General features: G+C 42.3%; 3 protein-coding genes across 10 annotated transcripts in view; 1 reads left to right on the forward strand and 2 right to left on the reverse strand.

The window, feature by feature from the left end:
* arhgef6 (Rac/Cdc42 guanine nucleotide exchange factor (GEF) 6) overlaps positions 1 to 14,150 on the reverse strand; it is a 32,234-nt gene extending 18,084 nt beyond the window's left edge. For 4 of the 5 annotated variants that reach the window (XM_078260357.1, XM_078260356.1, XM_078260355.1 and 1 more), the window contains exons 1-6: positions 13,875 to 14,150; positions 12,527 to 12,610; positions 10,634 to 10,718; positions 2,352 to 2,473; positions 1,790 to 1,994; positions 487 to 539 (exon numbers count right to left, since the gene is read on the reverse strand). In XM_078260357.1, the coding sequence (XP_078116483.1) occupies positions 487 to 539; positions 1,790 to 1,994; positions 2,352 to 2,473; positions 10,634 to 10,718; positions 12,527 to 12,610; positions 13,875 to 14,039 (714 nt within the window). In that variant the 5' untranslated portion in view covers positions 14,040 to 14,150. Of the gene's footprint in view, positions 1 to 486; positions 540 to 1,789; positions 1,995 to 2,351; positions 2,474 to 10,633; positions 10,719 to 12,526; positions 12,611 to 12,776; positions 12,995 to 13,874 lie in introns of those variants that run through there. The other variant, XM_078260358.1, reaches the window with a different exon arrangement.
* A 682-nt stretch (positions 14,151 to 14,832) lies between these two features.
* On the reverse strand, positions 14,833 to 21,058 carry rbmx (RNA binding motif protein X-linked). 3 transcript variants are annotated; one of them, XR_013502591.1, is made up of 10 exons: positions 20,726 to 21,058; positions 20,484 to 20,609; positions 19,870 to 19,976; positions 19,635 to 19,800; positions 19,350 to 19,493; positions 19,081 to 19,195; positions 18,501 to 18,629; positions 18,322 to 18,413; positions 15,126 to 15,214; positions 14,833 to 14,966 (listed from the first exon to the last, which is right to left on the reverse strand). XR_013502591.1 is itself a non-coding variant. In XM_078260366.1 (9 exons), exons 2-9 carry the CDS (start codon positions 20,590 to 20,592, stop codon positions 16,480 to 16,482), a joined length of 1,152 nt encoding a protein of 383 aa, XP_078116492.1. In that variant the 5' UTR covers positions 20,593 to 20,609; positions 20,726 to 21,057; the 3' UTR covers positions 16,153 to 16,479. The 3 variants fall into 3 exon arrangements, 2 of the variants coding, with proteins under 2 accessions (XP_078116492.1, XP_078116491.1); XM_078260366.1 differs by lacking the exons at positions 14,833 to 14,966; positions 15,126 to 15,214 and adding an exon at positions 16,153 to 16,796 and having other exon boundaries at positions 19,350 to 19,466; positions 20,726 to 21,057; XM_078260365.1 differs by lacking the exons at positions 14,833 to 14,966; positions 15,126 to 15,214 and adding an exon at positions 16,153 to 16,796 and having other exon boundaries at positions 20,726 to 21,057.
* A 1,431-nt stretch (positions 21,059 to 22,489) lies between these two features.
* tm9sf5 (transmembrane 9 superfamily protein member 5) overlaps positions 22,490 to 22,974 on the forward strand; it is a 20,617-nt gene continuing 20,132 nt past the window's right edge. Inside the window, exon 1 of one of the 2 annotated variants that reach the window (XM_078260367.1) lies at positions 22,490 to 22,802. In XM_078260367.1, coding sequence (XP_078116493.1) covers positions 22,659 to 22,802 — 144 coding nt within the window. In that variant the 5' untranslated portion in view covers positions 22,490 to 22,658. The remainder of the gene's footprint in view (positions 22,803 to 22,974) is intronic. The other variant, XM_078260368.1, reaches the window with a different exon arrangement.

Raw genomic sequence — 22,974 nt, forward strand, 5'->3', positions numbered from 1 at the left:
CACAATCAGCAGAACCTTCATGTTGGCAGATCCCAGGCAAACACAGTATTTTCTAAAAGTAAAATGTTTTAGGTAAAACTGGTTAATGATCAGGAAAATCAGGAGGAATTCTGTCTTTTTTTAGTCCACAATACTTAGTACTCTTTATTATTTTTACCAATTATCTGTAGTTCACTTAAAATGTGAGAAAAAATGTGATGCCATGCTGATAGTGTGTGTGTGTGAGACTTACAGTATTTGTCGAAGTTAATAACAAGATACCTCCAGAAAAATAAACAAAATGAGGAAACTCTGCTAGATGCAATATATTGTTTTGCCACTTTTTAACCAGGACCATGGCAATAAAGGCTACGTTTTGACAAACTCCTAAGAATGACAAATTCCTGCTTTACGTATTAAGATCTACATAAAACTCACATTTTTGTGTGCAAGCAAAGTGACATAAAGAATAAATATTTTTACATGTGCTGCTCAATTGTGACTCACCACACTATAGTAGTTCTTGGTCAGCGGAGTTCCTTTAGGAGACAATGGCTTCTCTGGAGAGGAGATAAGTAACAGAGCTAATATATAATAATCATCCAAAAGATTAAAAAAAGAAACCATTTATACTGAATATCCAGACCATGATAACTATCTTTGAAATCTGTTTGGGATTATACACAGCCAATTTAAGACAAAAAAAAAAAAGTATTATAGGGAAATCGGTTTCAGGTAATGACGTCGTCAAAGACCTCAGAATTTCTATGTCAGATTCTATCGTGCTAGGGATGCAACAATTACCGGTGTAACACACACACAGAGAGAGAGAGAGAGAGAGAGAGAGAGAGAGAGAGAGAGATTATCGCCTTGATAATATTGCTGTTGCTGCGTTTCTTATTGCATAGCTGATAGATGTGCAGATTGTTTAATATTACTTGTGCAGCCATGTGTTGATATTCAGGTTGTGTTTGCTAGCAACGTGCAATCACCAGTAAACAGACTAGCGCTGTAGAGCCACGTGCTTAGCTATAAAGGTGTATTACTCTGTTTGTTCCGTTATGGATATGTGTGCTGTAATAGATGTGGCTTATTCTCAGTTTTTGTTACTGAGCAATATGTTACATTCATGTTAATTATTACAGAGAAATGAATGTAATTCTTAGTATTGTTTCTTGTATGCTGGTGGCTATAACATTTAGTTTTGGTAAATAATGTTCAAAGTCAGATGCTTATTAATGTGCGTTATTATTTGCTTATATTTCAGAACCACATCCAACTTCACATGTAACGTCAAATACAACTTCATAGTTAACTTTATGTTGGAGTTGTAAATAAATCTTCCTGCATCTCAAAGTCAGACATCTCTGGTTTAAGTTCTTACCCGAGACCCTACAGCTGGCCAGTGTTTCAGCAGACAGTTTTGAATAGTTTTTACAAGCTTATTGCCTATATTTTTATAGCTTGTGTATGCCTCAGTGCTTTCTGAACATATTGAACACACTTTTAAAAATACTGCGATAATACGAGGTTAAATTTTCATACCGTTACATCCCTATATCGTGCCAATGATTTCATTCAGTGTTAATACTAAAAAAGGCAACCACTATATATCCATTTTGCAACGTGACCATTTTCCATCGCAGCTTTCCATCAACAGAACAATGCCACTGCATCATCACTATTACACCATCTTTACACTTCCCTTTGAAACTTATGGCACTATCATACTCAATCCCACTACCACATTAAAATACCATACACTATCAATACATGGAATTCATACTCCTGATTATGTGGCCCAACTCACCGCAGGGTTTGATCTCTCGGACGTAGTTGCTGGGGAACCAGCCCGTCTTGCCGTTGAGTGTGCCCTCCCACCATCCTCCCTCTTCCTGCCGCAGCACATGGATCAAGTCACCTTTATTGAATGACAGCTCATCCTCATTGTTCTGCTTGAAGTTGAATCGGGCCTTCACCATCACCTGACCACCTCCACCGTTCTCAGACATCTCCTGTTAGAGGGACAGTAACGACAAAAACACAAATCTCATGGGGTGTATCAGCAAAAATATCTGTACGTATGAGCATAATATACCTTGCATTATAAAAAATATTTACCCAATTTTTGACCTGCAGATTTATTTATTTTTTAAATTTGGCTTTGTATGAAATGTGTTGTGCTTCATTGTGCAAGGGAATGCAATGCGTAGTCATCGGAGGTACAACAACTAAATGATCGGACAAATTCAACGTATAATATTTGCAAAATATGGAAAATCAAACTGGGGTGAACCAGTTTCAAGCATGTGAACTGAGTAGACAACAGAAAGACAGAAATGTAGATGAACTGTATAAAGAGGTGACCATACCACTGATTTGGATTGTCTACGCAGAGAGCCTTTGGATTTGACAGAGGAGAGTGTGTGTGAAGAGGTCGTCTGACTAGGAGAGTGGCCACCGGTCTGTGAACATGACCTTTCAGTAGCACAGTCTAGGGACAAACAGAGAAAAATACAGAGCCTCTTTTATTTTAGTTACATTGATATTTTGAATGTATGACTCCCTAGCCTTGTTCTAATCAGGTGAACAACTTCACCTCGAAATCACACATCATCATCACAGTTGATGCAGGTGCAGCCCCAGAATATCTCACTCTCACACTCTCTCTCACACACACACACACACACACACACAAGCTGTAAGAAGGAAGGCAGCATGCAGTCTTTAGATTATAATATAAATTATGTCTGTGATCACTCATACTGTCTCAAAGTGTTGGTTCAGTAAATACGTACTCTGACAACTTGATGCATTTCACATAATGTCCTTCAAACCTGTCTCTTATCTAAAGTGGTTAAAAAAAATCTAAATTTAAATGTATGTTACCCACACTTTACCCCTCTACAGTGTCTGCCATCGCTGTGCCGCTGCAATAGAGGAACAGTGATTTAGGGTCAGTAGCTGCCAGCTGTGCTGCAGTGTAAGTCCAGTCCTTAACGTGCACTGACAGAGGTATCAATTTAGTTGCCAGTACTCACTTGAAAAGTGACACATGGCAGCCATGCAACCTCTTACACGCTAACAAGCAGAAAACCACTAACTGAGGGCTCTCCCTATCAAATGCCAATAGGATCATAGCCAGGTTTACTGTCTAATCCTTGTGCAAATCACAGAAGAATAAAAGATAAATATAGCCTTAGTAACCTTTAATTCAGATCCAATAAAAGGAGTTAAACTCAGAGACAAATGCTTTAGTTCACTTTAACTTACATTAACTTATGTTTCATGGTAACACTTTTTGTTTAATCTTGTTTCATCAGCTGGAACATATGCAATACACGTCAAGATGAAAAAGGCTGGTGATTCCCTACTGCTTTCCATATGTGGAGACGTCAGGGAGGCCTAACTGATATGATGAAAAATGACACTAAAGGCAGCCGGATGGTCCACATCATGTACTGCAGGTGGGGCTCATGGATCCCACATGCCACTCTCAACACACACAGAGAAGCCTAACAAGCCCTTCTGTCAACTATGCTCTGTGGTTAACACAGTTATTGTTGTATGCAGGCTATGTTCAAAAGCATTTACCCTAAACAAACCTAAATTCTGAGCAAAGAAACACGTATGTCAGGAGCAAAGCCAGACTTGGAAGAGGATCACAAGTAAAAACAGAGGCCTTTAATGTTTGATCACATCAACTAACTTGTGACTAATCCAGTTCAGATAAAGTTCACTTTTGAAGATTGGCGAACAGCTGCTGGGCATAGCCAGCCTATATAAAAGATGTGCATATCAAGCAGAGGCAGAGTACTTACAGAGGCTTCTGGTCCACATATCACACTCCCCTTCAAGTGCACTTAAAAAAAGATTGATCATGCATTTACAAAGTCAAGTGTAACATCTCATGAGAGGAAGATAATATCATGTAGTGTTGAAACAATTAGCCGGTTAATTGATGGGTCAAAAACTATTTAGATAATAATGAATTAATTTAGTCATTTTTTAAGCAAACATGCCAAATGTTTGCTGCTACTAGCATTTGGTTCCTTTGTCTGTTGTCAATCACTGTAAATTGAATATCTGTAAATTGGAGTTTTGTACTGTTAGTCAAATAAAGTTATTTGAAGAAGTCACCTCTGGGTCTAGCAAACTGTATTGTAACTGTTTTTACAATTTCCTGACATTTATAGACTATTTAATTAATCAGAAGTGAAGATTATGATTAGCCGCAGCACTAATGTTATGCTCCAGGCACAATCCCGCTACACTGTTTGCATACAGGAATGTCAAAAACACATGTTTTCAGATAGCCTGGAACATTATGCAATTATCATAAAGCATGCAGAGGTGGTAGAGTGATCTAAAAAGGCTGACTAAATAATTCTAAGGCTGCTGGTTCCGTGTGCATCTGTGAGCTGGAAACTAGAGGGAGACTGGTATTACCTCTTCAGTGCCCCCAAAACAAGGACTCTCGCACGAAGTAATTAGCACCAAACTGCTGTGGGCCTGCTGCACTGCCAACCATTTTATGCTGCGTCCTTCTTGAAGAAAAGCACTTGAAAAGGGAGTGTATGTGCGAATATAATCATGTTAATTATGCATTTTGCATAATTTTGAGCTTAATTCTTAATGTAAAAAATGCATAAAACAAACAAAAGGGGACATCATTCAGGGTGTATCAACGGATGCACATGAGTAAATATGGCACTCAGCATGACAGAAACACACACTGCCATGCCAGCTGCCCATGGGTACCACACTCAATCATAATTTACAATGGCTGCAAGTACATAGTCTGTGAAAAATGACAAAGACCACCATCATAGGACATACATGTGGAAAAAGGCATCACCTGGCCACTGCTAATATGTAGCTACATGTATTGTTTTTCACTATCCAAGCTGGTTTATTGGAATGTTTACATCAAGTGACAGGGGAGGGATCAGCACTGAAGAAGCATTTTGTGCAGTACACAGACACAGGATACCATAACGTGAGACCTAATACAACTACTCACGACCATTTAATTCTTTACTTTCAGAGAGGACACATTTTTTTAATCAAGCAGTTCCCATGATGGACTGGAGGTACATACAGTGGTATGAAAAATTTTAGGCACCCCTCTGAGGCATAATAATATACTCTGTCGTCACAGAAAATGATCACAGTGGTATGCCATTCATTTTCTAATAAAAGCTGAGTACTGGGGTATTTTCCAGACAAAGATTTTTAGTGTAGCAATACTAAGTTGTATGAAATTAAATTAGATGTGAAAAATAGGCTATGCAAAAATATGGGCACCCTTGTCATTTTGTTGATTTGAATACCTGTAACTACTTAGCACTGATTAATTGGAACACACAATTGGTTTGGTGAGCTCATTAAGCCTTGAACTTCATATACAGGTGCATCCAATCATGAGAAAAGGTATATAAGGTGACCAACAGTTGTTGTTCTCTTTGACTCTCCTCTGCAGAGTGGCAACATGGGGGCCTCAAAACAACTCTCAAATGACCAGGGGTCCGTTTCAGGAAGGAGGTTTAACAAACTCTGAGTCTAACCCTGATGTCTGAGTTGATTTACCCTGAGATGGGATGAGTTTTCAGTTTCAGAACAGCTGATATGAGTTGGTTCAATCAACTCCGAGTATGTTCAGGCGCGTGCACAACCACAATAAAAAGGCAGCATGAATGGAGCCATGATACTACGATTCACCATGGTAACAACCGCAAACAAACGGGTTGGCGGAAACACTCATGAGCACAAACGAGTTTGAACATGTATTTCGTTAAAAAAGCAACACAGTGGTTGCTGCAGCAACAGAGAGAGAATTGGTGTGGGAGAAAATTGTTGCTCGAGTCAATGCGTAAGCATTAACAGTGTATTAATTTCATATTTAATCACAGTTAACTTCTTCTCCGGGAACCATCACCTTATCGTGGTGGAGAGGTTTGTGTGTCCCTATGAACCTGAGGGCTGTGTTGTCTGGAGCTTTGTGCTCCTGGTAGGGTCTCCCAAGGCAAAGTGGTCTCAGGTGAGGGGCCAGACAAAGAATGGTTCAAAAATCCTATGGAAAATCGAGGAAGGGATGAAGTGACCCTGCCCGGAGGAAGCCCGGGGCCCCCGTCTGGAGCCAGGCCCAGATGGAGGGCTCGTCAGCGAGCGTCTGGTGGCCGGGTTTGCCACGGAGCCCGGTCGGGCACAGCCCGAAAAAGCTACGTGGTGGACATCCCTCCATCCCATGGGCCCACCACCTGTGGGAGGAACCGCTGGGGTCGGGTGCGCTGCCACATGGGTGGCAGTGAAGGTCAGGGGCCTCGACGGACCAGACCCGGGCAGCAGAGGCTGGCTCTGGGGACGTGGGAATGTCACCTCTCTGTGGGGGGAAGGAGCCGGAACTTGTGCGGGAGGTGGAGCGCTACCGGTTAGATCTGGTAGGGCTTACCTCTACGCACAGTCTTGGTTCTGGAACCATACTCCTGAATAGGGGTTGGACTCTTTTCTTCTCCGGAGTTGCCCAGGGTGTGAGGCGCCGGGCGGGTGTGGGGATACTCACAAGCCCCCCCCCCAGCTGAGCGCGCTACGTTGGAGTTTAACCCGGTGGACGAGAGGGTCGCCTCCCTACGCCTGCGGGTTGTGGGGGGAAAAACTCTGACTGTTGTTTGTGCATATGCACCAAACAAGAGTTCAGAGTATTCGGCCTTCTTGGAGACCTTGAGTGGAGTCCTGCATGGGGCTCCAGTCGGGGACTCCATAGTTCTGCTGGGGGGACTTCAACGCGCACGTGGGTAATGATGGAGACACATGGAGAGGCGTGATTGGGAGGAACGGCCTCCCTGATCTAAACCAGAGTGGTTGTTTGTTGTTGGACTTCTGTGCTAGTCATGGATTGTCTATAACGAACACCATGTTCGAACATAGGATGCTCATAAGTGTACTTGGTACCAGAGCACCCTAGGCCAAAGGTCAATGATCGATTTTATAATCGTTTCATCTGATCTGAGGCCATATGTTTTGGACACTCGGGTGAAGAGAGGGGCGGAGCTGTCAACCGATCACCATCTGGTGGTGAGTTGGGTCAGGGGGTGGGGGAAGACTCTGACAGACCTGGTAAGCCCAAACGGGTAGTGCGGGTAAATTGGGAACGTCTGGAGGAGGCCCCTGTCCGACAGACTTTCAACTCACACCTCCAGCGGAGCTTTTCGTGCATCCCTGTGGAGGCTGGGGGCATTGAACCCGAGTGGACAATGTTCAAAGTTTCCATTGCTGAAGCTGCGGTGAGGAGCTGTGGTCTTAGGGTCTTTGGTGCCTCAAGGGGCGGTAACTCACGAACACCGTGGTGGACACCGGTGGTCAGGGAAGCCGTCCGATTGAAGAAGGAGTCTTTCCGGGATATGTTATCCCAGACGACTCCGGAGGCAGTTGCAAGGTACCGAAGGGGCCCGAAGGGCTGCAGCCTCTGCCGTGAAAGAGGCAAAGCAGCGTGTGTGGGAGAAGTTCGGAGAAGACATGGAGAAGGACTTTCGGTCGGCACCAAGGTACTTCTGGAAAACCGTCGCCACCTCAGGAGGGGGGAAGCGGGAACCATCCAAGCTGTGTACAGTAAGGATGGGACGCTGTTGACCTCAACTGAGGAGGTAATAGGGCGGTGGAAGGAGCACTTTGAGGAACTCTTAAATCCGACTAATACGCCTCTATGGTAGAGGCAGAGCTGGAGGATGAGGGGGGGATTGGCATCAATTTCCCTGGTGGAGGTTGCTGAGGTAGTTAAACAACTCCACAGTGGCAAAGCCCCAGGAATTGATGAGATCCGTCCAGAAATGCTTAAAGCTCTGGGTGTGGAGGGGTTGTCTTGATTGACACGCCCTTTAACATTGCGTGGAAGTCTGGGACGGTGCCTAAGGAGTGGCAGACCGGGGTGGTGGTTCCTTTTAAAAAGGGGGGGACCAGAGGGTGTGTGCCAATTACAGGGGTATCACACTTCTCAGCCTCCCCGGTAAAGTCTACTCCAAGGTGCTGGAAAGGAGGGTTTGGTCGATAGTCGAATCTCAGGTTGAAGAGGAACAATGCGGATTCCGTCCCTGGTCGTGGAACAACGGACCAGATCTTTACTCTCGCAAGGATCCTGGAGGGAGCCTGGGAGTATGCCCAACCAGTCTACATGTGTTTTGTGGATCTGGAGAAGGCGTATGACCGGGTGCCCCGGGAGATACTGTGGGAGGTGCTGCGGGAGTACGGGGTGAGGGGGTCCCTTCTCAGGGCCATCCAATCTCTGTACGACCAAAGCGAGAGCTGTGTCCGGGTTCTCGGCAGTAAGTCAGACTCGCTTTCAGGTGAGAGTTGGCCTCCGCCAGGGCTGCGCTTTGTCACCAATCCTGTTTGTAGTATTTATGGACAGGATATCGAGGCGTAGTCGGGGTGGAGAGGGGTTGCAGTTCGGTGGGCTGGGGATCTCATCGCTGCTTTTTTGCAGATGATGTGGTCCTGATGGCATCATCGGCCTGTGACCTTCAGCACTCACTGGATCGGGTTCGCAGCCGAGTGTGAAGCTGCTGGGATGAGGATCAGCACCTCTAAATCGGAGGCCATGGTTCTCAGCAGGAAACCGATGGAGTGCCTTCTCCAGGTAGGGAATGAGTCCTTACCCCTAAGTAAAGGAGTTCAAGTACCTTGGGGGTCTTGTTCGCGAGTGAGGGGACAATGGAGCGGGAGATTGGTCGGAGAATCGGCACAGCAGGTGCGGTATTACATTCAATTTATCGCACCGCTAGACGAAAAGAGAGCTGAGCCAGAAGGCAAAGCTCTCAATCTACCGGTCAGTTTTTGTTCCTACTCTCACCTATGGTCATGAAGGCTGGGTCATGACCGAAAGAACAAGATCCAGGGGTACAAGCGGCCGAAATGGGTTTCCTCAGGAGGGTAGCTGGCGTCTCCCTTAGAGATAGGGTGAGAAGCTCAGTTATCCGTGAGGAGCTCGGAGTAGAGCCGCTGCTCCTTTGCGTCGAAAGGAGCCAGTTGAGGTGGTTCGGGCATCTGTTAAGGATGCCCCCTGGGCGCCTCCCTAGGGAGGTGTTCCAGGCACGTCCAGCTGGGAGGAGGCCTCGGGGGAGACCCAGGACTAGGTGGAGGGATTATATCTCTAACCTGGCCTAGGAACGCCTCGGGATCCCCCAGTCGGAGCTGGTTAATGTGGCCCGGGAAAGGGAAGTTTGGGGTCCCCTGCTGGAGCTGCTACCCCCGCGACCCGACCCCGGATAAGCGGATGAAGATGGATGGATGGATGGATGGATCACAGTTAACTTATAATATTACTGGTGAAAACTGGAATTGTATTACACCTATAATTTCATTTAGGTGCAATCATGCGGGCGAAAAAGTAAGCTATAGCCTACTAATCCCATTCTGAGGCTTTTTTTCACTTTTCTGACGGCTCTGCATACAGTGGCTTTACTATTACAGTATGATCCGCATCACCAATAAAGAAAACTGCCGTTTGCAAAAAAACGTAATGCGACACAAAGAATCTGCTTGGATGTTAAAGCCTGTCCACGATGGTGGATGTTAGTGATATGAGGACGGATAAGGTATCTACATATCTGACTGTGAAAAAATGTGGAAATGAAAATACATTTAGTCGGGACTCAATATCATCTCCTGACGTAAACTCTCTGTGAAGTAATAAAGCTTTTTTTATCAACGGGATCGACGACAAAAGGACATGACATGTTTGGGAAAAAAAAACGTTTTATAATCTGCCTAACAATAAGTTTTATTTATTAAGTGTTTATTCATGCAGATAACAAACTGCATTAAAATGCGCCTGATACAGACTGACTGAATGAATGAGGAAATGAGTGAGAAGAAACCTCGAGTTTCTCTCAGTCTCCTCCCTCTGACACTGTGTGAACAGTTCTTGTTAAGGCCAGAAGTGGCATGCCAAGTAAAATATCGGAGAGGCAAAGGCGAAGGATGGTGAGAACGGTCAAAAACAGCCCACAAACCACCTCCAAAGACCTACAACATCATCTTGCTGCAGATGGTGTCACTGTGCATCATTCAACAATTCAGCGCACTTTTCACAAGGACACACACCACAAACAGAGTCGCTTGAGGTATGGAAACGCACATTTGGACAAGCCAGCTTCGTTTTGGAATATGGTGCTGTGGACTGATGAAACAAAGATTGAGTTATTTGGCCATAATCTAATGAAAATCTGTGGGATGATTTGAAGCGGGCTGTCCATGCTCGGCAACCATCAAACCTAACTGAACTGGAGATGTTTTGTAAGGAGGAATGTTCCAAAATACCTTCATCCAGAATCCAGACACTCATTAGAGGCTATAGGAAGCGTCTAGAGGCTGTTATTTTTGCAAAAGGAGGATCTACTAAATATTGATGTGATTTTTCTGTTGGGGTGCCCAAATTTATGCACCTGTCTAATTTCATTTTGATACATATTGCACATTTTCTGTTAATCCAATAAACCTCATTTCACTACTAAAATATTACTGTGTCCATCAGTTATTTGATAGATCAAAATGAAATTGCTGATCCAAACACACAATTATTTATAAATGAAAATCATGGAAATTGTCAGGGGTGCCCAAAAATTTTCATATGACTGTAGAGAGACTGCAAAATTCTTACCTTGTGTGGCAAAGTTGACTGCTAGCAAAGTGGTCAGAACCTTGCCAAAATTCTCGCCAGTGTATAACCACTCTGGTTCAAACCCCTGGATGGAAAAGTAACAGAAAATGGCATCAGGCCAAAAACTCCAAAACCATCGGTTCATACAAGCTGGAATCCATCAGATGTGGAAGAAGAGTTAGTCAAAATTAGATGGGTTTTTCTACTGGTAGCGTCGATAAGTGTACACAGAGACCGTGAGAGACTCATGCCAGGCTGCAGCACAAACAATAGAGAGAGACACACACAATGAAGCACACATGGGGATATGAATAAGCCTATAACAAGACAGAGATAAAAACTGACATGTTGAGCATGACCCATATTTTGTGACTTAGTGTTCTGTAATAAACAGACAGTGCCAGACTCATTTGCAATTTGTGCACACACACACACACACACACACACACACACACACACTCAAACGGCTATCTTCTTTCCTCCAGCAGATAAGGTTTCACATTTTAAATAAAACATCTTTAAATATAAAGTTTGAGTAGTACAGCCTTGGTCAGGAGTTGTGTAAGAACCTAATTTAGAGTAAAGCAAGGGTGACCATTCCATCTCTGGGTATGGGATAACCCTTAGGGTCTACAGGATTACTCAGCCTGCTTTTCATCATATAAAAAAAGAGCTAGAACACACTGTTATGGATAATGATTTGTGCCACTGGTTTTAAAAGTAGAAAATACTGGAAAACCCCATTTGCATTGATAAAACAAAATGGAGTACTTAGGCCTTACATCACTGTATTGATGTTGCCAGTATTGACATATTGACCATGGTTAGAGCCAGTAGTTTGAATGAGTCATGTTATGAATACATGCTACTTTGAATGACTGTAGTTGTGTATGAAATCAGAGCAAATAAAAGTAATCTGATGCTGGTTATAATTTAAAAAAAAACAAACAGTAGCCTTGAACAGTAATTGGCGCTTCCTCTTTCAGCCTCTCAGAGCAGAAGTGAAAGCAGTATGACTGCTCTATTTGTGCAGTCACTGGACAAACAGACACTTTTTGCTATGGCAAAAAAGAGAGAAAAAGTTCTCTAACCATGATCACATCACTGGCTCAAAGGATGGGTAGGGCTCGCTGTAGCACCACAGACATCCCCTGACTGATACATGTGACAGTGGCTCTCCATTAACTTTTGCCCATGAGCTACTGGCTGGCCGCAAACAGTCTAATTATGGGCTATAGCAGGGTTGGTGGATAAAAGCAAAGGGGACCTCCCAGACATAACAAGCCAGCTGGGCAGAACTACTGAACCACTTGACTTTGCAGTGAGCCAAGCTAGCTGACTCAATTAGCTGTTTAAAGAAACCAACTGATGTGACTCAAGACCAGAAAGAACTATTTATAAAGCTGAAGGAGAAATTACTGTCCAGTTTGGCAGTCACAAACAGGCTGGTACAGCGACAGAGAAAACGCCCAACATCTGTGAATGATTTGCCCCTTTCCAATATTAGGACATCTTTTTAGCAATACAGCCCTGCAGTGTATGCCTGGGGAACTGTTTTAACCTGCAGCAACAAAACGTTATGCCAATGACACTGCAGTATAAAAGAGAAAGGGAATTTAAAAAGGGAAGTAAACACTGATGAAATCTAAGTTGTAGCCATTTGAAAACAACTTGTCAGAAAAGTTACCTTCCTGTCTGGTCAGTGGGAGTGACTGACAGCATGGACGTGAAAGGAAAACATATGCCAGCAGGGTAAGCAGATCATAACACAAGCAAGAGTGTGTTTAAGTCTTGTGTGTAAACTGCAGCGCGTTTAGAGGGCTAAGTAAAGAAATAGAAAAGAGAGAGGTCAAAACATCATACTCTTGTACATGAAACTTGACAGCAACTTACCTCCACTTTCAAGGACGAGCATCCTCTTAAAAACTCCCTGATGTTGGTAATGCAGTCGGCTTCAGTTCTCGGATCCTGGGAATACTGAGCACACACACGAAATAAATATATAAACACAAACCACGGCTTAGTATGTCAGACAGACATCTGACACAAGCGCTTATCCAAGGCCGATATTACTGGAATTTGAGTTAACGTTACACATTCAAGCACTAACACTGTTGTATCATATCAGAATGTGGTAACCTACAGTTAACAAAATAACTGTGGATTCTTCCTGCGTCTCCTTCATGCATACATAACCATTAACAGCACCACAGACAGATACGTCAAAGTAGCCAGATTTAAGCAAAACATCCGCTCACTTTTCAAACTTTCAAAATAAAGTTCTTATTAACGACCGCGTCGCAAGGTTCGAAAACGAAATATGGAAGACACGTTTGGCTTTTCGCTGCTTGTAAGTAAAGTCCACTGTTCTTTTTAGAGCAATGTATGCCAACTAAACAGAAAGCGCAACAAACTAGGCAATGTAGGAAATCGTACAAGAGCGAAGTTACCATTTCCGGTTTTTGATGCCGCTAATTTCAAAGGAGAGCAAATTTGCGTTCCCCAGGATGGGGAAGGCACAGGGAAGGCATGACCCGCCATACTCTGTCTCTGATCGGCTAGTAGTCGTGGTTAAGTTAATGCATGATGAGTGAGATTGGTTAGTTTTATGTAAGAAAACCAGGATACGCCAATCAGAGGAAGAATACGGCAGAGGGCGGGACATACCGTCGCCATCCTAGAAGAAACCATAGACAGTTAAACCGGCAAGAAGCTTTTCAGTAGGAAGTGACGTACTGTCTTTGCAACTGTTATTTGTCATTATCAACTTTGTCATCTCATCAAACTAGCTAAGCGTGTTGTTAACGTTGATTTATCACGCCAAAAAAGTTGTTTAAAAATCGAGTCCTATGTAATCCCCTGCTCGATCTCTCCAATGTGATCTGTGTGTAATGTTTCATGCACTGTTCCTGCCGAATTTGTCCTGTTTTGGTGGGTGTTCACACCGACTCGATCATGTCAAGAATGCGGAACATTCTCCTCGCTTCACAGGAAACCACATCTTGAAATCTCATATCTGAAAACTCAACAAATGCAGCTGTAATTCGATGCATTGGGTATTATACATAAACGCACAGGTGGCTATTAAAACTTCACGGCTCGAGTACTGTGAGCTAGATAAACGAAAGGCCTGCTGCAGGGAGAAGTTTTTCTCGGTATCATTTTCATCAAACCCCTCCCTTCCCCAGGAGCCGTCGATCTTTTGGCATTTGTTGATTTAAGTTAACTTAAAACAACTCACCTTGGGAGTGAAACCAGGTATGAGCCGCTCCGTGAGTTTGCACAAGACGACCCCATCCTTCAACGATGTTTTCAAAAACTCCTCCGGGTCCGCTATGTTCTTTTTAGGCGAGCTGAGCACACCTAGTGATATTAACCACGTTACAGTCTGCTCCTCTGGATTCATAGCTCCACAAAATGATCATTGCCTAAGCACGCATTGCTACAAAAAAAAACAAAAACTGGCGGCCTGTTCCGTATCAATATGCAACTCACATCCGCACTTCTACTAGAAGTAAAAAAAGAGGCAGTGGGGGAAGGACGACGCTGTTTCCACACGCAAATCTGATGATCACCCCTACTGGCAAATAGGCACCTCAACAATAGACAGGAGTAGTTCTCCTCTGCAGAGGACCACATGCTGGCAGAGGGCACTTTATCAAATGTTATGTTACAAGTTAAAATGCAGCAAAGATCAGGCAACACCATCAGGGAACTGATATCTGACGTGCATCAGCATATTTCGCAATAGAAAACGGTTCCACCTCAGGATATATAATCAGTGGGCCTGGCATGTAAATAGTCTGCAAACATTCATTGTAATACTGTAGCGTTGAACCCCATAGCATCTTCACAATAGTTAAACGTTTTGATCAGGATGCAAATTGGGTCACGTTCAAGTTTTTTGACAGCAAAACAAGCTGTGTGACTATTGCCATATACAAAATTGTGATATTTGCAGGAGGAAACAAGATTGCCTCAATATATCTAAAAATTCAGTAAGGTAAAAGCTGATGTTAAATACTTGTTGATCACCATTAGAGTAGCTTAAATCACAATGGAGGTAAAATAAATAAAAACAAACATTATTACAAGTACCACAAAGCCCCATTTAAAAACTATAGTGACCAATTCAGGAATGCTAGGAGTGCTAATTGCATTCTTCTTTCATGAAGGGACAAAATTGAGTAAACAAAAGGTTCTTTTAAACAATTTATTGAAAACATTAACACTTTAAATTGAGCAAATCCTCAGCCTGTGTTCTTCCCACATTCAACACGCATTTCCACTTGAAGATTCAACCAGCACTCTCAACAGAAGCCTGTGCCGGCATCTGAAAGACATTACAAACGACTGATTACATAAGTTGTATTTTACATCATAATAAATCCACTCATTTATAACATTTCAAAAGTACATTTTCACAAAAAAATAACATTATTTTGTGAAGAACTTATTGAAAAGAGTACAACAATTAGTCTGGTGGACATACCCGCACTGGTGCACTGTGGTTTCATTGGTCCAACAACTTGAGGACACAATTCAGCTAAGTTGCAAGAGCAGTTGCCTTGAATGTTCATCCTGCAATGAGAACACAAAATTAACACGTTGCCCTTCTCTTAATCATGTATTCATAAAACATCTGAAAATTATTTTTATAGTTTTTGGTCCAACTGCGAATTGGCTTGCGCGATTGTTTCCGGTTTGGCAGTTAGGACGATGGTGTTCTTCCAGAGGTCTCCATTGTTTGGATTGGCATGCTTGTAGAAAAGGTTTCGGTACTGGGAATGGCTCTTAATTTAAATATGGCTTTTCATTTCCCCCAAGAAATAGTCCTTACAAATACTTAAGACATCTTTACTTATGATTTAAAAATGCTCCAATCATTTTACTGAGGTTGGACGATTGGTTAGGCAAAAAGGGTCATTTTCAGGGTTCAGTTGGCAAAATGGTGGTTAAACTTTCATTGCTGAAAAAGGGACGAAACTTCTTGGGATGTTGTTGCACTTTTGACAATGTAAGCTGATGAAAACGCACTACAATGAAAAGACATTCAGTTGGCCTCCTTTTTTCTTTTGTCCTCTGAGGCAAAAGTTGTCTTGAGTATCACCCTTTGAGGGGAGATTGCAATACAGGACAATGAGAAACTCATTTACAGATGAGAAACAATGAGGTTTGCTTTGCTTACCAGCTGTTGACTACCAGTCGAGTTGCATTTGGTTGTTGTTGTCTTTGGTTTTGTCGTTGCATGCCATCAAATGGCTCTAGGGTGATGGATCCATTTCCAAGGAAACTACATTGGAACATTTTGACAGTAACATCTGCCTAACCCTTGAAAACAGCAGCGTCCAGTTGATGGCATATTTGTGTTAGGAAGGAACTCAAGTCACTTGACTATTTATAAAGCAGGAGCAAAGACTCACCTATGCTTTGCAGAGATTGTTGTAAAAAGGAGATCATGTTGCAAATTAACATTTATGTTACGGTCTGGTCTTGTTTTGAAAATCGAGGAGCAGTGGTGAAGGTACAATTAAAAGCTTTATTAGAGTAGGAAAGCCAGACTAATAGGGCATTGCAGATTCCAACAGCACTGAATGTACAAAAACTAACACTCACTTGGTAACTGTACTGTTACATGAGCAGGAAAAATACTAAAAAAAAAACAAAAAAAAAAACTTTTACACATAAAAAAAACAAAACTGGTAAAGTCAAATTACATTTCAAAGCTAAGCTTCATATTCCACAGATTTAGACATGGCTAGTTTGTTTTGTCAGATTTCTTCCAAAATACTTGTTAACTGTGCACGGTGACTAAGGTTTGCTTTAATGAGACTTCCAAGTCCAGTTCAGTATCTGCTGCGAGCCATCCCTCTATCGGGTCGATTGCCACCACGACCCCCACGTGGCCCTCCACGACTTGAGCTGCTGTACGAATCACGAGGAGGGTAGCCTCTCTCAACAGGGGGAGCTGGGCCCCTCTCCTGCCTGCCCATTCGCTCACCACGGCTAGGTGGATATGGGTCACTCCGACTGCTGGGGTAACTGTCACGACTGCCATAGCCATCCCGGGAACTGCTGCCATAGTCATCGTAACGACTGCTTCCACTGCTCCCACCATAGGCTGGTGGGGGACCCCGTGAAGGTGGGGCGCTGCGAGAGTTACCTGCAGGGTCAATGGGTCAGGTAATTGGCAAGGTTCAATTTATACATTTTCTTGCACTGTGAAGTGCTCATTTTTCGCCAATAGAAGTCATTCTGACAGATTAATTTAATGGACGACATGTTTGAATGTCCCATCATGTTATCGATCTTAAAGTTTAGGTGTGAGGGAAGATAGTGGCACACTCGTAGCCACAATGCAAAAAAATATTTAATAATTTACCAACATTTGACATGAGTCTTCTTCAGGGTATTAAGGGACAAAACAGCTCAACAGATTAAATAGGGGATTGGACACAGCCATGCTCTATCATGCGGAGGAGTGTCCTCAATTACATTCACATATTGTAGGAGGAGCATGCAACCCGATTCATATGCCATTTAAAAAAGCAGTTTGATGTAGACGGTTATACTTATATGCAGACTTTTTTTGATTCATTATATAACCTAACATTTCAAATATATTGTGCCTTTCTAATGTTTAGCCGTTTTAAGATATTTACATGGAGGTCTTTTTAATATACTGTATAACCTAAGCTTTTGACGAAACTGCTTTTCTAATGTGTTTATTTTTTATTTTTTTATTAAAATGGCATATGAATCAGGTAGCCTCCTACAATTTGTAAATGTAATTGAGGAGACTCCTCCCCATGATAGAGCACATCTCTGTCCTATCCCCTATGTAATGTATGTTGAGCTGTTTTGTCCCTCAATACCCTGAAGAATGTCATGTTGAAACTTGGGTAAATTATTACTTGTTTTTTTGCATCGTGGCTACGACTGTGCGACAATCTTCTCTCTCAGCTGTACTTTTGTCGTAGTCAGCACTTCTCCAACACTGGTGTGTGTTCCTCCTCTGTCATCGATCTTAAGTTTAACAGATATTTAGTTGATATGGGCAGTAACATATCCAAGCACAGGGGATAAATGGGCAGTGTTACCCATTTCAGCATGCCATTGATTTGAGAAGCCATTTTTCCTTTTAGAGCTCCAAGTGTTAGAACTGCAGGTAAGGACGAGGTTTTCAGAGTCGTCTTGATGGTTTTTTGAACGTTACTCCTTGAGGGAGTGCTTTTCTAGGCAACACATACCGAGTGGTCAACAGATGTTTCCAAGGACTTTTTGGGGTTCCATATGGTTGCAATCTCTCTGGGGCACATTAAATACTCTATTTTATTTCAGCATAATATTGCCACAAACACTGCAGAATGCAGCGGTAACATGCACCGATTTGTGGACACAGCTTTGGATTATAATTTTGTTTTTCAGTTGAGAGGCCAATGGTCACATTTCTAAACACATTGAAATATGCAAGTTGGATTGCAGGTCAGGGGTGCAGCGAAGGGAAAGAAAAAAAGATTTAAAAAGGCTGCCTGAAATTCCGTTTCCTCTGGGGAGGGTAAAACGGCAGTGTCTTGTGACTGGAGATTGCGGTAGTCAATGATATGATTTGGTTGGTCATTTGTGCAGGTCTTCTTTGTGCCACAGTGGTTATCTGTCGTCATTATACTCGTGGAGTCATATCTTACCGTAACCATCATATGAATCTCTGTAGGAGCCACCGCTTGAACGGTCCATATAGCTTCTGGGTTCCCGGCCTCCCCCATAACCATCGCGGTCACTGCATAATAGGAACATTGCTATTTAAAAAGGACCAGGTGTGGTCTGAGCTCAATCTTTAACCTTTTGTATGAACCCGTACTCCTACCTGCATCCTCTTGACATTGAGCCATAGTCATCTCTGGAACTGGAATTGGAGTATTCTCTGTATGAATAATCTCTTTGAGGAGGTCCATAGTCCCTTGAATCTCTGGAATTATAATCCCGACTGGAGTAGCTGTGAAACATAGCACAATTATTGGCAAAGCTGTAACCATGATTTGTTGAAAATTCTATATGGTTTGTGCCAAAGATCTATACAGTTAGGTTTTATTACAGTAAAGTAATTTGAAAAGTGTTAACAGAGTTTTATCATCTCAGATACAGGATAGCTCAGACTCAGCTGCCCATGATTTTTCCAATAAAGTAAGAGAAGGGTAACAGATTAACATTTAAGAAGATAACATTTAGTAATCTGGATTACATCATATTTTAATCCGGATTCAAATGTTCTTTACAACTTTCATTTAAGTTAAACCTTTTGCCACAGTTAGCGTATAACAAAACACTGTAGAGGTGTCAGAAGCAAATATTCCAAATACTTGTATTTCAGCTCAACAAAATCTGGAGAAATTGGGTAATAAGTGCCACACAAATGTATAATGTAACTATATATTTAAGTGTCCCACCTATCTTTGGAGTTGTAATGGTCATCTCTTGGTGATGGATAATCATCCCTCCTGGACATGGAGTCTCTGCGAGGAGGGGGTGGCCCATAGGGATCCCTGTCCCTTGACATGGGGGCTGGAACACACAAAGTAATGACAAACTGGCTCATGAATCACTAAATAACCCTGAGATGCATGCAGCCCATCTGGGTACTTGCAGGAGAGCTAGATGATAAGTGAATATTGGAGGCTATAAAATCTGTTTACGTCTACACAGCCAGCACACTTACCTCTGCTCATGGGACCAGATGGGGCAGACCTCTTGGGTGGGGGACCTCCGTTACGAACTGGGGGTCCTCTCTTCATGGGAGGGGGACCTCTGGATGACATCCCTTTAAAGAAGGGTTCTACATTCCCTGAATTATCATAGTAGTCTTTTCACAGACAAGAAATGCGAATATTAACATACTAAGCTCCAAAGAGGATTTTCAAAAACTACATTCAATGACAATATTTTACAATATCACATTGTATTATTGTACAAACTCAATTGATTAAATACATTAAGAATTTACCTCTGGATGATGGGCCTCTCATACCACCAGGGCCTCCCCTGGAACCACGGGGGCCCCTGGGTGGACCACGACTGCGGGAGTGCATAGGTGGAGGTCCTCGCCTGCCAGCACTCTCAAACTGAGGCTTTGTTGCTTGCTCCACTTTGATAGGCTTACCATCAAGAGACTGTGGCAGAAGAATTACAATTACAAGCACATTTTTTAAAGAGTATGGCTGATTAAAGATTGTACTTACCTTTCCATTCATCTCGCGTGCTGCATCCTTTGCATCAGCCGGACTTTCAAAAGTAACAAAAGCGAAGCCTCTTGATTTGTTTGTTTCACGGTCTTTCATCAGAAGAACTGAAATGCAAAAATACAGAGTGAGAGGAGAGCTTGTGCTTAGTGATGGATGAAGCTGATTACATTATTCTCTGACAGAGGCACAACAATGATCTTGCAACAGTTTAAGGATGGCAAAAGCATGCTCTTATTACTACCCCCATTTTACGGTTCCAACTAATGTGTCCCCTTCATGGTTGAAAGATTTTTTCTCATTTCCTGCTGCAAGATGAAACTTAACTTAATAGTAAACAAGTCCTTAGCTGAGAATAGGCTTCATGTTAAGTAAACAAAATGGGGACGAGCGTAAAATAAAAATAAAATGGCTTGTGCTCGATTATTCAAAATGAATACCAAATTCACAGATTCATAACAACCAATTCGAAAATGAGCATCAATTCGAATCAGCAAAAACTGGTCGATTTGAAGGATAACTGAAACAGCATTGCATTAACGTTAAACAAGTTTACTAGTGTTGACCACGGTACGAATTGAGAATAAAATAGCCAAAAGTAGTTCCGCTCACACCTTCGACAATCCTGCCATATTTGCTGAAGTACTGCTCCAGGGCCTTCTCGGTTGTCTCGGTGTTCAGTCCACCGATGAAGAGCTTTCCTGGTCGGTCTGCCTCTGCCATGCTACAAAATCCACCACCTGCAACAAAAGAAGGGTCGTGCATTGTCATTAGAACATTTTGCATTTGCAAACACAAGCATGCAACGTTGTATTTGCCCTCGGTATACAGACATGTCTGTGGTGATTAACGTTACCTTGCTTCTGGCGAAAGTCTTGGGCGGTTGAATGCGCAAAATGGCGATAAACGTGCCAGCTGTTTTAGCTAGTTACTTGGCCAACGCTAGTTAGCAGGTATTCAAGCGACTAATGGGGTACTCGGGCTTTACAAACGTCAACACTCTACTTTAAAAACATAACAAGGCAATACTGATATGTGGTTTGTAATACGTATGCAAGCACGCATTCAGCTGTGTTACCAGACTGTGCTCTAACGCGGCTTTGTGTAAGCTAAAGCTAGTAGCGATGGTGCGCAACGGTTAGTTTTTCCTCTCCCTTCTTCTTCTTCGCCTTCCTCCTTCTTCTTCTTTTCTGTTTCCGGCAGACCAGACACCCTAAGAAGTACGGCTGCCACCTACAGTTAAAAAACGCGAATAAGGTTAACTTCTTGTTTTGTAACAGTGACAGATCATTACTCACGCTTTTCCTTATTTGTCACTTGCAACTTCCTTCCTTGAGAGAGAATTGTAGGCTACGGTATTAAATGGGGCATAAGAAAGTCCTGGCATCAGATGGCTCTATTCACAACTTCTTGTTTACACTCCTCCCCTCTCACCAGACAGGACAACATCCAAAGTCACTATATGGCAACACTGAGTACTCCGATTATGTAATTAAAATAGGCTAGTAATACCACATGAAAATAGGGCATGACATTACATGTACAAGTCTTGCATTCAAAATTTGACTTGGGTAAAATAAGTACAGCAAAATATATTTAAGGTAAAAAATAACTCATTTTTCCCAATTGCCCCTTTCAAAGTGTTACATTATTAGATATATTTTGTATGATCGATATTGATGCATTGCAATTTTAATATTGCTGATGGGTGGAGCTAATATGAACTACTTTATATACTGCCGGGTAGCTTAACCTTCAACAATGCGTCATATTTTGTTGGTTGATCTATGTTTTGTATGTGAAATGTGAAAATGTGAATCTGCAAAGTAACTCAACAAAATGTAACGTTAAGTTAAAAACACAATATTTTCTCTAGAAGTATAATGAAGAAATAAGTAAAATAACCTACAAAATTGTACTCATGTACATGCACTTATTACTTTCTACAAGAGCTAGACCGATACTTGCAGGGTGTATAAACCCTTTGCGGGTTTTCTAGGTATTTAAAAAGAAACTTATAGAACAAATGCTTAATATTACTGCATCACAACCAAAGGAGTTAATTTATGGAACAGCTGCAGTGAAGAGATGAACTCATACTCAACAATGAGCAATTTCAAGAGACTTTTAAAAATTAATATATTGAATGGGTACGAGAAGGACTCGAGGTGATTGTATTGTGTACTGACTGTATTGTCTTGGGGTTATATATTATGTCTAGGTTGGATGGGTTAATAAAACACAGATACACCTTCTTTCATTACGCGTTGTTTCTAACTTATGTGCAGAAACGTTATTGCTCGTAAAAAGAAAACAAGGATGTTTATGGAGAATTCGATAAGCAACGTCAACTACTTCCACGGTGTCAAGTCGGTCAGAACCGACGTCCGATTATTTTCCTTTCAACTTAAAACAATTGGAGATGAACGTGTTGCTAAGATTGAAAATGTAATCGTTTATAATCATCTTTATACTAAACGTATCTTACAAAAAAACAATGGGTGTATCAACAGCAGCTACAAATGTATACACCCTACATACTAAACAGATTACTTATTATACGGCTTTATTTTGAACGTACAATCTTAAACTTCCGGTGCAAGGACGTCACTATAGCTGGTTGAGCACGGTGAGCCAGACAGACAGGTCAGCTCAGCTACTGCGTCCCCAGTAGAAAGGCGTAGCTAGCTAGCTATTAGTGTACAAATAGCAAACATTTTCTTTTCTCAGAAGAAGGGAAACTCTCCTTTGACATAGGTATATAAACTTTCAGGAGTGTCCGCGATAAAATGAAGAGGCGGATACACTTTGGTTTTGTAACGTTACTGGTTTATTCGCTAGTTTCGTATTTCTGTTCGTGCTCGGCGTTTTATCTTCCGGGTTTAGCCCCAGTGAGTTTTTGTGAAGACGGCAAAGGCGGCGAAGATTGCCAGGTATGTTGAATTCATGATGATACTCAGAATTCGTATGTAATGTAGTGTAGTGGATTGCCTTAGGTAGATGGAATTGGCATCCTCATTTCAACTTGTTATTTTCCTCAATCTTGCTAGCTAGCCAACCCTCTCCTTAGGCCCCGGCTATCACATGGAAACGTAGCACTGGCAT

This window comes from Sander vitreus, chromosome 10 (assembly GCF_031162955.1).
Source record: "Sander vitreus isolate 19-12246 chromosome 10, sanVit1, whole genome shotgun sequence".
NCBI lineage: Eukaryota > Metazoa > Chordata > Actinopteri > Perciformes > Percidae > Sander > Sander vitreus.